The sequence below is a fragment of the Centruroides vittatus genome, unplaced genomic scaffold (assembly GCF_030686945.1).
Source record: "Centruroides vittatus isolate TY-2023 unplaced genomic scaffold, ASM3068694v2 contig_3254, whole genome shotgun sequence".
Classification (NCBI taxonomy): Eukaryota; Metazoa; Arthropoda; class Arachnida; order Scorpiones; family Buthidae; genus Centruroides; species Centruroides vittatus.
In genome coordinates this window covers 84,413-97,297 of record NW_027122087.1, presented here as the reverse complement: position 1 = coordinate 97,297, position 12,885 = coordinate 84,413, and the positions used below count along the sequence as shown (strand labels likewise).

The 12,885-nt window shown below is 30.5% G+C and overlaps 1 protein-coding gene across 1 annotated transcript in view; it reads right to left on the bottom strand.

The window, feature by feature from the left end:
- Positions 1–12,885, bottom strand: part of mei-P26 (meiotic P26) — an 82,578-nt gene that overhangs the window by 18,679 nt on the left and 51,014 nt on the right. Inside the window, exons 6-9 of the mRNA XM_067268358.1 lie at positions 11,668–11,877; positions 2,879–3,368; positions 2,478–2,795; positions 889–970 (exon numbers count right to left, since the gene is read on the bottom strand). Of these exons, the coding sequence (XP_067124459.1) occupies positions 889–970; positions 2,478–2,795; positions 2,879–3,368; positions 11,668–11,877 (1,100 nt within the window). The remainder of the gene's footprint in view (positions 1–888; positions 971–2,477; positions 2,796–2,878; positions 3,369–11,667; positions 11,878–12,885) is intronic.

Sequence of the window (12,885 nt, the reverse complement as noted above, 5' to 3'; positions counted from 1 at the left end):
CTTTGCAATGAGACTTCTTGTATTGGTAACTTATAGGAAATTTTTTTGTAACTTATATATAAGGTAGATTGAGAATCCAGTCTTAAACAACAAATTATTAATCACTTTTTTTAACTCCTGCATTCTATCACAATGTACTAAATATTGCATTTTGAGATCCATTTCTGATATTTAACTAGGATTATGCTAATTATACTGAATATTACTAATAAACCTATTTTCATATTTATATAGAATTTCCTTTTAATTTGTAATTTTGTTTTGGTTCCTTCTCAACCTGTCTATTTGATATTTTTGTTTTAATCTAGGACTAACCTAAACAAGATTTGCAGACTGTTCTCCATAGTCCAGTTTAGGTTAGATAATTGCTCTCCATTACATAAAATTGCATATATCAATATTTCACAATAAAAAATTGTATTGTTCCCCAAAAGGTGGTTTAGATAGTTGACCAGTCATCTAAATATTTCCATTGACTACTTAAAAATAATTATTTCTGAAATAAACAAAACTGTTAAAACTGTCTTTTGATCTTTCGAAGAATTGTTAACATTGAAAAACATTTTGTTTATTTCATATATAATTATTGGCATTAAAAACATACTTTATTTAATGAAATAATTATTTCATTTTTCATAATCATTTTTAAAACACTACACAGACTACTTCAAATATTTTATGAAGGCATTTATAAGGTATTAAATTAAGACAGTTACAAAAATAAATAAGTATCATTTAGACAAAGAAAAAACTAATCTTAAGTAATCATTATAAAATTAATGGTACTTTTGAGTAAATAAATAGATTAATAATAATATTCAAATATTTCAAATAAATATCTACAGTTATTTGTAACTGTATAATTTCCTACTTAATTAAACTTCCTACCTAATCTGCATGGTATTTAATCGAGAAGTTGAACTTCTTGGTGGTGGATTAAAAGCAGGCTGTCCAGGCAGAGAAGACAGTACTACAATATAAAAAAGTATGTATAATGAATTACATAAATTACTCATATATTTATTAAAATTAATATTTTTGAAAAGCTTAAAAATAATATAATATATTAAATAATGATTATTTTGATATAAAATATTAAATCATAATAAGATAGGCAAAATATTAAAAATTAATATATTTATACATATTTAGAACCGAATTCATAAAATCAACAGAATGTAATACAATTACACAAATCAGAAATATAGAAAACTATGCAGAAAATAATAAATTCATTTCTGAAAAATAATTTCTCTTCTTTCTTTTAATACATGTTTTTAAATATTTTTATAACTTTCTATCTTTAAATTCTAAGTCAATTTCATTGGAATGCTTCAATGACAGAAAAAAAATGTAAATATTTTAAACAAATTACATTTTATAAAATTAGTTTTGTATTAGTTTATACAAAAATTGTTTTTTTATTAAATTCTTATATTACACTAAATTTAAAAGTATACAAATATTAAATCATCCTAATCCCTTGGTCAAATAATAATAAATAAAATATGTCCATATGAAATTGATAAGTTATACTGTAATTTTTCAAGTGAAAACCATTGCTTAAATGTTTTTGCAATGAAAAATAGAAATTGTGATTTATACAAAAGTATGATTGTGTGTGGAAAACTTCATATCCTTTATGAATCAGGAGTATCATCATATAAACTAGTTGTGTTTGATAATATCAAATAATTGACATTAGGAAGTAAATGATTAAAGGAAAAATGGTTTTCACAAATTGCAAATTTTTTAAAAATTTACCAATTCAAAATGTTTTCTATTTTAAAAACTGAAATTATAAAAGTAACTTTTTATAAAAATTAAAACTATTAGTTAACTGTCTATATCTACTTAAAATTTTACAATACAAAAATTTTGGAAAATAAACTAAATGATGTATACTATTGATAAAAATGTTCATGTAAATGTAAGTATCAGAGTGTTTAACTAATTTTTTTTAAATTAAATTTCTTTAAACAAACAGTACTGTGTTACATAAACATAATAATCTAAAAACAACAAAATCAAAAGATATACTATAGAGAGGAATTTTCATGATGTAGTAAACTCTTGATTATTTGAAAATGCATCGACAAAGATGTAAAAATTATATTTATGTATAATCAAATTTTAATAATTTTCTTCTTGGGTTTTGTTTTCTATATAGTGTTACACAAATTTTGCATTTTCTCACTTAAATTCTTCTTGTCTTTCATTAGACAATATTCATAAATAAGTTCATATGTTAAGCCTATCCTACCTTAATTAAATAAAAAAAAGTAGGATAAATTATTTTCTAAATGTTTCCAGACTGAATATTTTAAATAAATAATAAATTAACTGACATTTTCAATTATCTGAAAATTTTTTTTTGTGTGACTTCTGATCAATCAAGAATTCACATTATAAAATCAATTATAATTAATTAATGTTTTCATATTATAATTCTTAATAATCAAACTGAGAATAATTACTTGAATTTGATGGCAGAAGTGGAGAAGGAGGAATATTTCGAGAAAAGGGAACATTCATTGTTGGACTGCCATTAAGTATTGGAGAATCTAAATGAGGACTACCACCACGCTGTATTGGAGTTGTTGAAGATGGTGATAAATTTACTCCTCCATTTAATAAATTGTTTAATCCATTATCTAAAGGAGACTGGGGAGTATGTTGCATGCTACGAATAGGATGTGAATGATTGCCAGATGCTGGAGTCACAGGAGATCTAAGTTGAGACATTGAATCCAATGTTAAACCTGGTACAACTTGGCCATTCAATAATATCTGACCTAAATAATTTTCAAATAAAAATTTATAAATCTTTCAACAATAAATATACAATTATTATTAAAAAATTTCTCTTTTTACTCACCTGAATTATTAAGAGAAACTGATCCCAACTTTGCTAAAGCAGAAAAATTGCTAAGAGTATTCAACTGTGATGCACAATCTGTACTATTTGCAGGAATCAAGAGATCTGAAATAGCTAAAACTGGATTTGGTGAACCACGTGAAGCACTTCTTTCTGCCATACCTGCTAACTGAGCCAGATTATACTGGGCAACAACATTGTTAGCCAAATCCATATCTAATGATGAAGGCACTGATGTATCAGAATGTAGGACACCTGACGGAAGAACAAATCCTTCACTTTCAAAAGATGAAGATGAATGCAAGGGTGATGGTTGTTGAATTGGTGTTGCCTCTTCCACCTTTAACGGTGATTCTGGTTTTCTTAGACTTCCAAATGAATCTTTTACTGCTTCTTCAAATTTTTCTTTGTTTGTTTCAAATGTGATTTCAACATTAATATCTGGTTTGGGTGTATTATTTATGAGATACAACAGCTGTGCACCAACCAACTATAAGCATATAAAAAACAATTTTATCTTAAAATTATAAAATTTTATTCATTTATCATTTTTCTATAAATATCACATCATTATTTTATGCACATTAGATGTGCAGAAAATAATATCTTTAATACACCTTTTAATAATTATTATTTTTTATTTTATTTTCTCATAGTTTAAAAAATAAAACACATGGAATGCAGTTTGATATTTGATTATATTGAATTTTATATATTTAGTAATGTAATTAAATATCAATCTGTATTTCATTTATAGTCAAACCCCATTTATAGGTTGTTCAAGAAAACAGAAATATAGAAATATAGTACATTTGAAAAATACATAAAAGGAAAAGTAAAGTTAGTCTAAAATTAAGTCATGCACTTTTAAAAAATTGATCAAGTTTTGTTTGTTTTTTATGGACTTGTCACATACTGGTACAATATAGGGCATCAATTATTTCCTCCTGCTAAAATGACAGTCATGTGAAAGAATAGTCATTCTAAAGATTAACTCACAACCTAACAACAAAAACACCCCCTCAAATCTAACCATAGGCCTCACCATGGCAAGGGAGTGTAACTGTATAGAGCTCTTACACAGGCTAACTATGGCAATGGCTGGAGAAAGACCTGGTAACTTACTCCAGTATTCCTCACCAACAAAATCATATGGATCGACAAAACACGAATGCTATGAATACAGTACTGGAAAGTAGGACTCCTAGGCTGGATGGTACTTCATTGGTGACTAGAGAGGTCAACAGTGAGTAACTTGGTAAATTATGAGACCAATGGGGTAAACCTTAAGGGAGGCCCACTGGCTGATGCAACCCCTGCCAAAAAGTGTGGCCCATGCTTTGAAGGGAGGAAATGCTAAAAATCGACACCTGGAATGTCTGAAGTATGAACCAAGGCATGCTAGACTTTATTAAACAGGAAGTGCTCAGATTAAAGGTTGACTTACTCAATGTTAGTGAAATAAACTTTCAACTCAGACAACTTTACTAGTTACTAGTTTCAAAAATGATTCCATCAGGAGAAAATGAGTAGCCTTCATTGTAACAAAGAAAATAGCAAGATCTGTTGACTGTTTTAGAACTATAAATGATTGTATTCTGACCATACATATTAATGGAAAGCTTTGTCATACTATGATAATGTAGTATATGCCCCCACCATTGATGCCTCCGTAGAGGAGTTGGATGATTTCTACTCACAAATTCAAAAGTCATTAAATGAAACATCAAGAAAAGACATCATCGTCATCACCAGTGACTTTAATGCAAAAGTTGTAGACAAATCAGAAACAGGAGTCTGCAAACAGTTCGACTTGGGAAAAAGAAATGACTCTGGGGATTGTCTCATTCAATTCTGCCAGAAACATCACTTCAAAATCATAAACATATGGTTCTGCCAAACTAAACAGCAGATTTACACATAGACTTCTCCAAATGGCTTACGTCGAAATAAGATTGACTACATCTTGCGTGACAAAAAATCAACTAACTCAATACATTCAGTTAAAACTTTTTCTGGTGAAGACTGTGGTTCCAATCATCAACTACTAGTTGCCAAATTCAAACTTAAACTTTGCAGTACCAAAAGATCACTGCCCAGACAAAGGTTTGATGTTGATAGGATACCACCAACGTATGAAGTTGACATTATAAACTGCTTAGAAGTGTTGAACAATCCCAACAGCAAACCTAACAATCTATAGGAAGAAATAAAAAAAATCATATCACTGATGCAGCTAAACACCACATTCCCCTTAAAAAGCCTTCAAAAAAATCTATATGGCTCACTGAAGAATCAATTGAAATTGCTAATCATAGATGGGAAGCTAAAGCTGATGGGAAGACATAAGTTAAAAAAATACATGCTGAGTTTCAAAGAGCAGCAAGAAAAGAGAAAGAAAAGTACTAGGCTAACTATGGCAAAGAGATAGAAGAGACCATTGTGAAAGGGTACACTAAATCTCTTTTTTTCCATGTGAAAAATACACACACTTCATTTGCTCCTAGACCAGGGGTGGCCAACAAGTCGATCGTCATCGACCGGTCGATCGCGATGCCAATTTTGGTCGATCGCGCGCGATGTCTTTGACTTAATGTGTTACACTTGTAACTGAACGCAACATGTGAACGTAACGCGCAAAAGCAACAATATGCATGCAGTTATGACTGGACTCATAGAAAAACAGCCTTTAGCTTGAATATTTGATACTGTCATGCGGTAGCTTCTTTTCTTTAGTATTAACAATATTATTATTATTAACCAATATTATTTATCCACGGTGACAACATTGAGTTTCAATTTTTCATTTGTTTAAAATGTAAGTACCTGTTCTTTATGTTTTAAATTAAATTATGGCTTTTCTTACCTATCTATTTACTTGATAAGTGAGCGTTTTTGGCAACAGACCTCTATATTTTTGGATTTTTGGAAATACGTCAACCGAGAAAAATATCCCAGTATCACCAAATGTAGCAAATATATTTATTCCTGTTTCGGAACTACATACCTGGGTGAATCGGCATTTTCATACTTAAAGTTAACGAAGACTAAACAACGTTCCGTCCTGACTGTTTCCCATACTGAAGACTCATTATTATTATCTTTGTCAGAATATACACCTAATTATGTTTCCTTGGTAAGAGACGTGCAAACTCAGTCCTCCCATTAATGTAACGTAATAAAATAAATTCTAAATCTGTTTTCATCAGTAGCTAATTTGAATTAATAAATATTGTTAATAATTACTCGTGTTGTTTTAATTCCCCTGGACATGAGTTTTTTGGCCCGTTAAATAATTACGTTGTTTTTTACGTAGGTAGATATACAGGGTGTTTCAGTACAAAGAGCACTCCCACGAGCTATTGATAGATTAGCAAAAAATAAGTCTAAAAATCTTATATCATTCTTCCATGATAAATTTTCCTCGCCCAAAAAAAGTCGCGAAAGTAAAATCCTATAATCAAATTATCAGCGGTACTGTGCAGTTTTATAACAACTTTTTCAAGTTTACGAACTAATAGTACCACAATTTATACATTGTAATTGATAAAAAAATTAAATTACATTTTAAGTTAATAAAAATCTATCTTGAAAGTGTCGAAAAATCGATTTTTTTAGGTGCCACCTGTACGGAATGAACTCGTAACTGCAAATATCAAAAGTTGGGTCTGGAAATTTATTTTCTTTATGAGCCTATATCTTAAAAATTTAATAAGTGATTTAAAAAATAAAAAATAGTTTAGAACATATATTTTCCTTATCTACCCATAGCTTGCGGGAGTGCACCTCGTACTGAAGCACAGTGTATAAACATAGTATGTATTTCACACCCCTCTTGCCACTTAGACTATGCCTACGACAACAAGTCGATCGCGACACATTTTTAAGATAAAAAGTAGATCTTATGTACACAAAAGTTGGCCACCCCTGTCCTAGACAAACAATGAAGAGGGACTGAGATGGCAAGAAACTGCATGACCAGATAACTATCAAGAATCACTGGTAAGAATATATCATGCAACTTTATGCTGACAACAACCATCAGCATCACCTACAGCCAGCTGAAAAGCAGGAAAGCATAGAATATGAGCCTTCTATAACAGAAATAAAACTTCAATGGGCTATAAGTCAATTACCAAGGAACAAAGCACTAGACATTGATAACTTAACAGCAGAACTGCTTCAAGAGGTACCCAAAAAAAACTCTACTCACTTTATGCCTAAGGATCTGGGAAACTAAATAATGGCCCAAAGATTGGACACACTCCATCTTCATACCAATTCCCAAGAAAGTGTCTCACGTCACTGTTCAAACTAACAAACCATTGCATTAATTCCACATGCAAGCAAAATATTGCTAAAGATTTTACAAAAATGGCTTACAGCCATTGTAGAGTGGGAATTGTCAGATGTCTAAGCTGGTTTAAGAAGAGGCAGAGGCATCCATGACCACATCTCAAATCTCAGACAAATCATGAAAGAAGCAAGAGAATATCAAAAGGACCTATCATCTGCTTCATTGACTATTGACTATGCCAAGGCAATTGATTGCATAGATCATACAAAACTGTGGGCCTGCCTCTCACAAATGGCAGTGTCATCTCATCTTGTTAAGCTAATAAGATTACTTTATCTCATGCAGGAGGCAATGGTAAGGACTCCTTTTGGTGACACCGACTGGATTAAGATCAGCAAGGGAGTGCACCAAAAGTGCATTCCATCACCAATACTTTTCAACATCTATGCTGAGTACAATCATGAGAAAGGCCAAGCTGAATGAATCCAACATCAGTGTTAAGATTGGAGGCAGGAATATAAACCTCCTCTGCTATGCAGATGATATTATGCTCCTTGTTGAAAACCAATAGGATCTAGAACAACTAATTCTGCAGGTGAAAATAAAAAGTGAAGCCAATGGGCCGTTTCTGAATATGTATTAAAAAAAATCCTGACAACTGCTAATGTAGACAAAGCCACAATGACAATTGGATGTGAACAATTTGAAACTAACCAAGATTATATTCTTAAAATCTAAAATAGTCTGTGATAATTATTCCAGCCTGGACATAAAGAGAAGGATAATACTAAGTCAGCCAGCTAAGTTAGGAATAGAGAGGTGCTGGAAGAGCAAAGATATAAGCACTAAAACCAAATATAGACTTATACTTGCTGGCTAGACACAATCAAGGCTGATTGTGGAAGCTGAAGGAAGCTGTCAGAGACAGATAGCATTGGAGAATTGTTATCCATATGGTGACCAAGGGTCGGCAATGACTGAATGATTATCACCATCATCATCAACAAAAAATAATGAAAACGTAGTTGTGCTTTTAACTTATTGATATTTTACAATATTTTGTTTTATCTGAACCTGTTAACATTAAAATGCCTATCCTTGCCCATGGGACAACAAATTTACTTCACATTAACATGGACTTCCTATAAGACCAATAATGTAATAAAAGGAAGGTCCAGCTGTCTAATTCCGTTCTAGATAGTGATGTAACGAATAGTATATTCGGCCTCAGCCGAATACCGAATATTCGGCCTGGAGCGTGGCCGAATGGCCGAATATTCGGCTTGATTAACGCACACATAAAAATTAGCGCGCAAACCTCATTATTCAAGGATTGCGCACCCTGCTCTTTATTGGCCCGATGTCACTACGATTTTTTCTTCCAGTAGGTCTAAATTATTTAAATTAATTAATTAAATTATAATTATTAAAGTTAATATGAGATGAAGCCTAACGTCTACCTCTAGTGCCAAATTGGTTTATAATTTATGTAATAGCCGTAAATAGCCCGATACGATTCGGCAGTTGTTGGTATTTAGATGTAAGTTATAACTTATAAGTTATTTTATTTGCAATCGATCTTTTTAACTCTTTAATTAAGCAGTAAAATTTTATTTTTACTATATATTTGTAGACTGAATAGTACCCTAAGGATATATACTTTAGTGGGGACATATGGTCTAGTTTCTCCCCAGATGTGGAACAGTTAAAATATATTATTGGGGGTTTCTATTTATGAAGTTTTGTGATAATTTGTTGCTGTTGTTTTTGTCAATATTTTTAAAATTAACATGATTTCAAATGTTATCTTTTGCATATAATGAGAAATGCTCATTCTTTGCTTTATATATAAAATAAATTATATATTAGTTACTCATCTTCTAGAAATAGATAAATAATTCTTTCATTAAATACGATAAGTTTCAATAAAACGTTTCGTAAATCATTTTAAAATATCGTAAAAAATATTAAAACTATACAAGAATACGAATATAACATAATTAACTAAACAATAACACTAATGCCCGATACATTCTAACCTACATGCCATCAATGCCATAAGATATCGGGCTAGATAAAGGCTATAATATTATTTTAATTACGAAATAATTTACTAGAGTTAGACACTATTTCTTATTAACTTTAATAATTATAATTTAATGTTTAGCATTAATAAAAGTTTCCAAAATGATTAATTTACTGTGTTTTTGTTATTTCTTACTCCTGTTTTTAGGTATTCGGTATTCGGCCGAATAGTGATTAAATATTCGGTATTCGGCCGAATAGTGATTTAAATATTCGGTATTCGGCCGAATAGGCCGAATACTGGGTAGTAACCGAATATTCGTTACATCACTAGTTCTAGAACATCAGAGAAAAATGGTGATCGTCAAAATTTTGAAGCGACTTTGTCTTCTATTTGTAAAAAATAAACTTACTCATCCGACGGAAAACCGTAATAAAAGGATTTGATTGTAATATAGTAACAGGTAGTAGAGTACATATTCAGGTAAAATTATTATAAAATTAAAAAAGTTTTAGAATTTATAAGAGAAAATAATGTATAAATTATTAAAAAAACAGTTACAATAAAATTTGACTTTTGGAATTTAATAAACAACAGAATTAAGTTTTTCTAATTACAGTGGAACTTGGTCAAGTCAAAATCATGTTTACTCGAAATTATTTTCTTTCCCCTGATCACCTAGTATGCAGATTTACATGTTAAACCAGTAACCTTAAATTTGTCAAACTGTTTAATTTGAATGAGGTTTTAATACAGTATTTTCATAAACTCTGAAATTATAATTTACCATTAAATAAAATAATTAATGTTCATCTATCAAATAAACTAATCAGAAACTTTCTATTAAGTGTAGAAACCACATATGCCTAAAAATAATCATGTTACGTAATGGCAAACAGGGATGGTGCTTTCAGACAGCATGTGAGACCTACATACACTGCCATTTGAACTTGCCTTTTTTTTGCCAAACATTTTTTTGTTTTATTTAATTGCTGATAAATTTCTATGACTAGCTGATGTAATAAAGAACTGGATTTTTAACATATTAATTTTAAAAAACAATTACAGTCCAATTCTATTTAATATTGTTTTCAAGTTTGAGCATGTTTACACAAGTATTTTGTTAATTGTGAAATGTTCTTATATTGTTTTTTACAATTATAAATTACAGCAAATAAATTCGTAAACCTCTGTAGCAAAATTTTAAAAATATAACAATTGTAAAGAGTGATTTTTGTGATTAAAAAAAAAAACATTGATTCTAGGTAAGAAATATCACAATTAAAAAAAAATCCTTACTAAACACTTAGAAGTGGATATACCAACCATTAAGAAAAGCATTTTTTAATAGCTTATTTAACCATTTAGTTAAGTATTTGAGTTTCTGAACAACACCGAGAGGTTTACATTGACACAATGATTCTATGTAACAAGACCCATGGAAATATCATATGGATACTTTATTATGAATTATTGATAAACCAAAGCACAAAATCTTGATTTTTAGCCAAACCTCTGTAACTCAAAACTTTTTAACACAAACTTCAAATTTTCCCTCAACTGATTCAGTTAATCAAGTTCCACTATATTTCATTTCAAAAGCACAAGAAAAGTAAACTTTTGCAATCTTGATTACATCTACTAAAATGGTAATATAAATTATATAGTTAAACATTTAATTATAGAATCCAGAATTGTACTAAATATGCAAGACAATTTGTATTTTTTACAATATGTTTTTTTAATACAAGACAATATATATTTAGTAAAATTTCCCAATGCAAGACAATATTCAAAAATTATTTTTGAAATCTGAAACAAAGATTTTTAAATATTTAATTCAACCATAATACACTGGAACCCCATTAATACAGATCTCTAGTTTATCCAGAATAAGAAAGATGAACATATAGAAAACCTATATATGCAAAAAAATCAAAGAACTAACTTATAGGTAGTATATTCTTGCCTGAATATAATGTTGCAGCTGTAAGAATACTGTTTCCCCTGGCTCAATGTCAATTTTGAACACATGTGACTTTATAAGAAAGGATCTGGTAACAAAAATAAATACAGTACAGTTTATCACAATAACTTCAAGTCAAATTAGTCCTTTGTTTCCCTATGAAGTGCTAAGCCTAATTACTGGCCGACCTTGAGAAAAGTCATAAAAAGAAGTTCTACTCCATATAAATGGTCAAGAAACTTATGTATATGTACTGTACCAGCTGATAGAAAACAATGAACTGATACTGTATGTAAACATGTCTTTTGCTTTATACTGTTAATATTGTTGTAAAAGTATATACAATGTGCAATAAATAAAATATAATGTACATCTAAACTGTGTTATTTATGTTGTTAATGAATTTTCCAGATTATGCAGATTGGGCCCAATCCCATATGAGTCAGATAAACAGGGTTCCACTGTACACTGATATAAAAATACAAAGAAATTTCAATTACCTGTTTTAAAGATAAAATCTCTATTGTATTTCCGTGCTTCAATAATCGATCAGTAAATTTCCACGCATCTTCAATTTTTTCAATTGTTTTCTCTACATTATGGAAAGTATCCATGATGTGTAATTCTTGAGCAGAATGTATTAATTTTAATTCTTGAATAATTTCTTCTTGACATTTTTCCAGTATTACTTTATAACTTTGAAAAGTCTCCTGAAATAAAAAAAAGTAATTATATATATATATATATATAATGAAAATAAGCAAACTGTGAAATAAAAGTTTTCTTTAGTCACATTTGTAAAGAAAAATGAAACCAGTCAGATATGATCTCAATTAATAAGTTTAAATTTTTTCCTGTTCCATTCATACACTTACTTCAAGCACAAATGCTTTAATCCTTTCTTATTTGTATTTATTTCTATTTTGAATTTATTTTTTATTTTAAAACACTAAAATAATTTTTAACATGTATCCATGAAACAAGGTTACAGCCTCCACAACATCATGTTTGACATCCTTGCCTACACATCAGGGCCTTAGTTCTCAACTAGACCACCACCTAGATTGGGCTGATTGGGCAGGTATCTCTCTCAATGAAACTAATGTGCATACCTTTCAGTTCTTGGCAAATCCCACACAACTGGTTCCGTTGGGCTTGACATTAAAGGAATACCAATTCCTGTTCTGGGTCCGGAAGATTTCTACAATCACTTAAGGATTCCCACTGGCTTTTCAACCGGCTGGACGGCACTGTCAGTGACTGATAAAGTCCTGACAGAACTTGAAAAACTCCACTTTTCTAAGTTAGCTCCCTGGCAAAAACTTGACGCTGTTAACACGTTCATCTTGCCAAAGCTAACTTTCCACCTCACTCTAGGTACAATGGCAAAAAAGAAAATGGACACCATTGATAAGGTTCTGAAGAGATACGCCAAGAAATGGCTCAATTTGCCACAACGTGCCAGTGCGGAAATCTTATACCTAACATATAACCAAGGAAGTTCAAACTTCCTTCCACTTAACACCTCTGCGGATCTTGCTCAAATTAACCACGCATTACATCTCTTCCAGTCCCGTGACAACAAGGTAATCAACATTGCAACAGGTGCTCTGAAAACAGTAATCCGGAAACGCATCAAATGCGGACATCTGTAAGTATCTTAATGGTTCTCTTCAGGATGAATTTGGCTTTACAGCTATGGACATCAGGTCTACCTC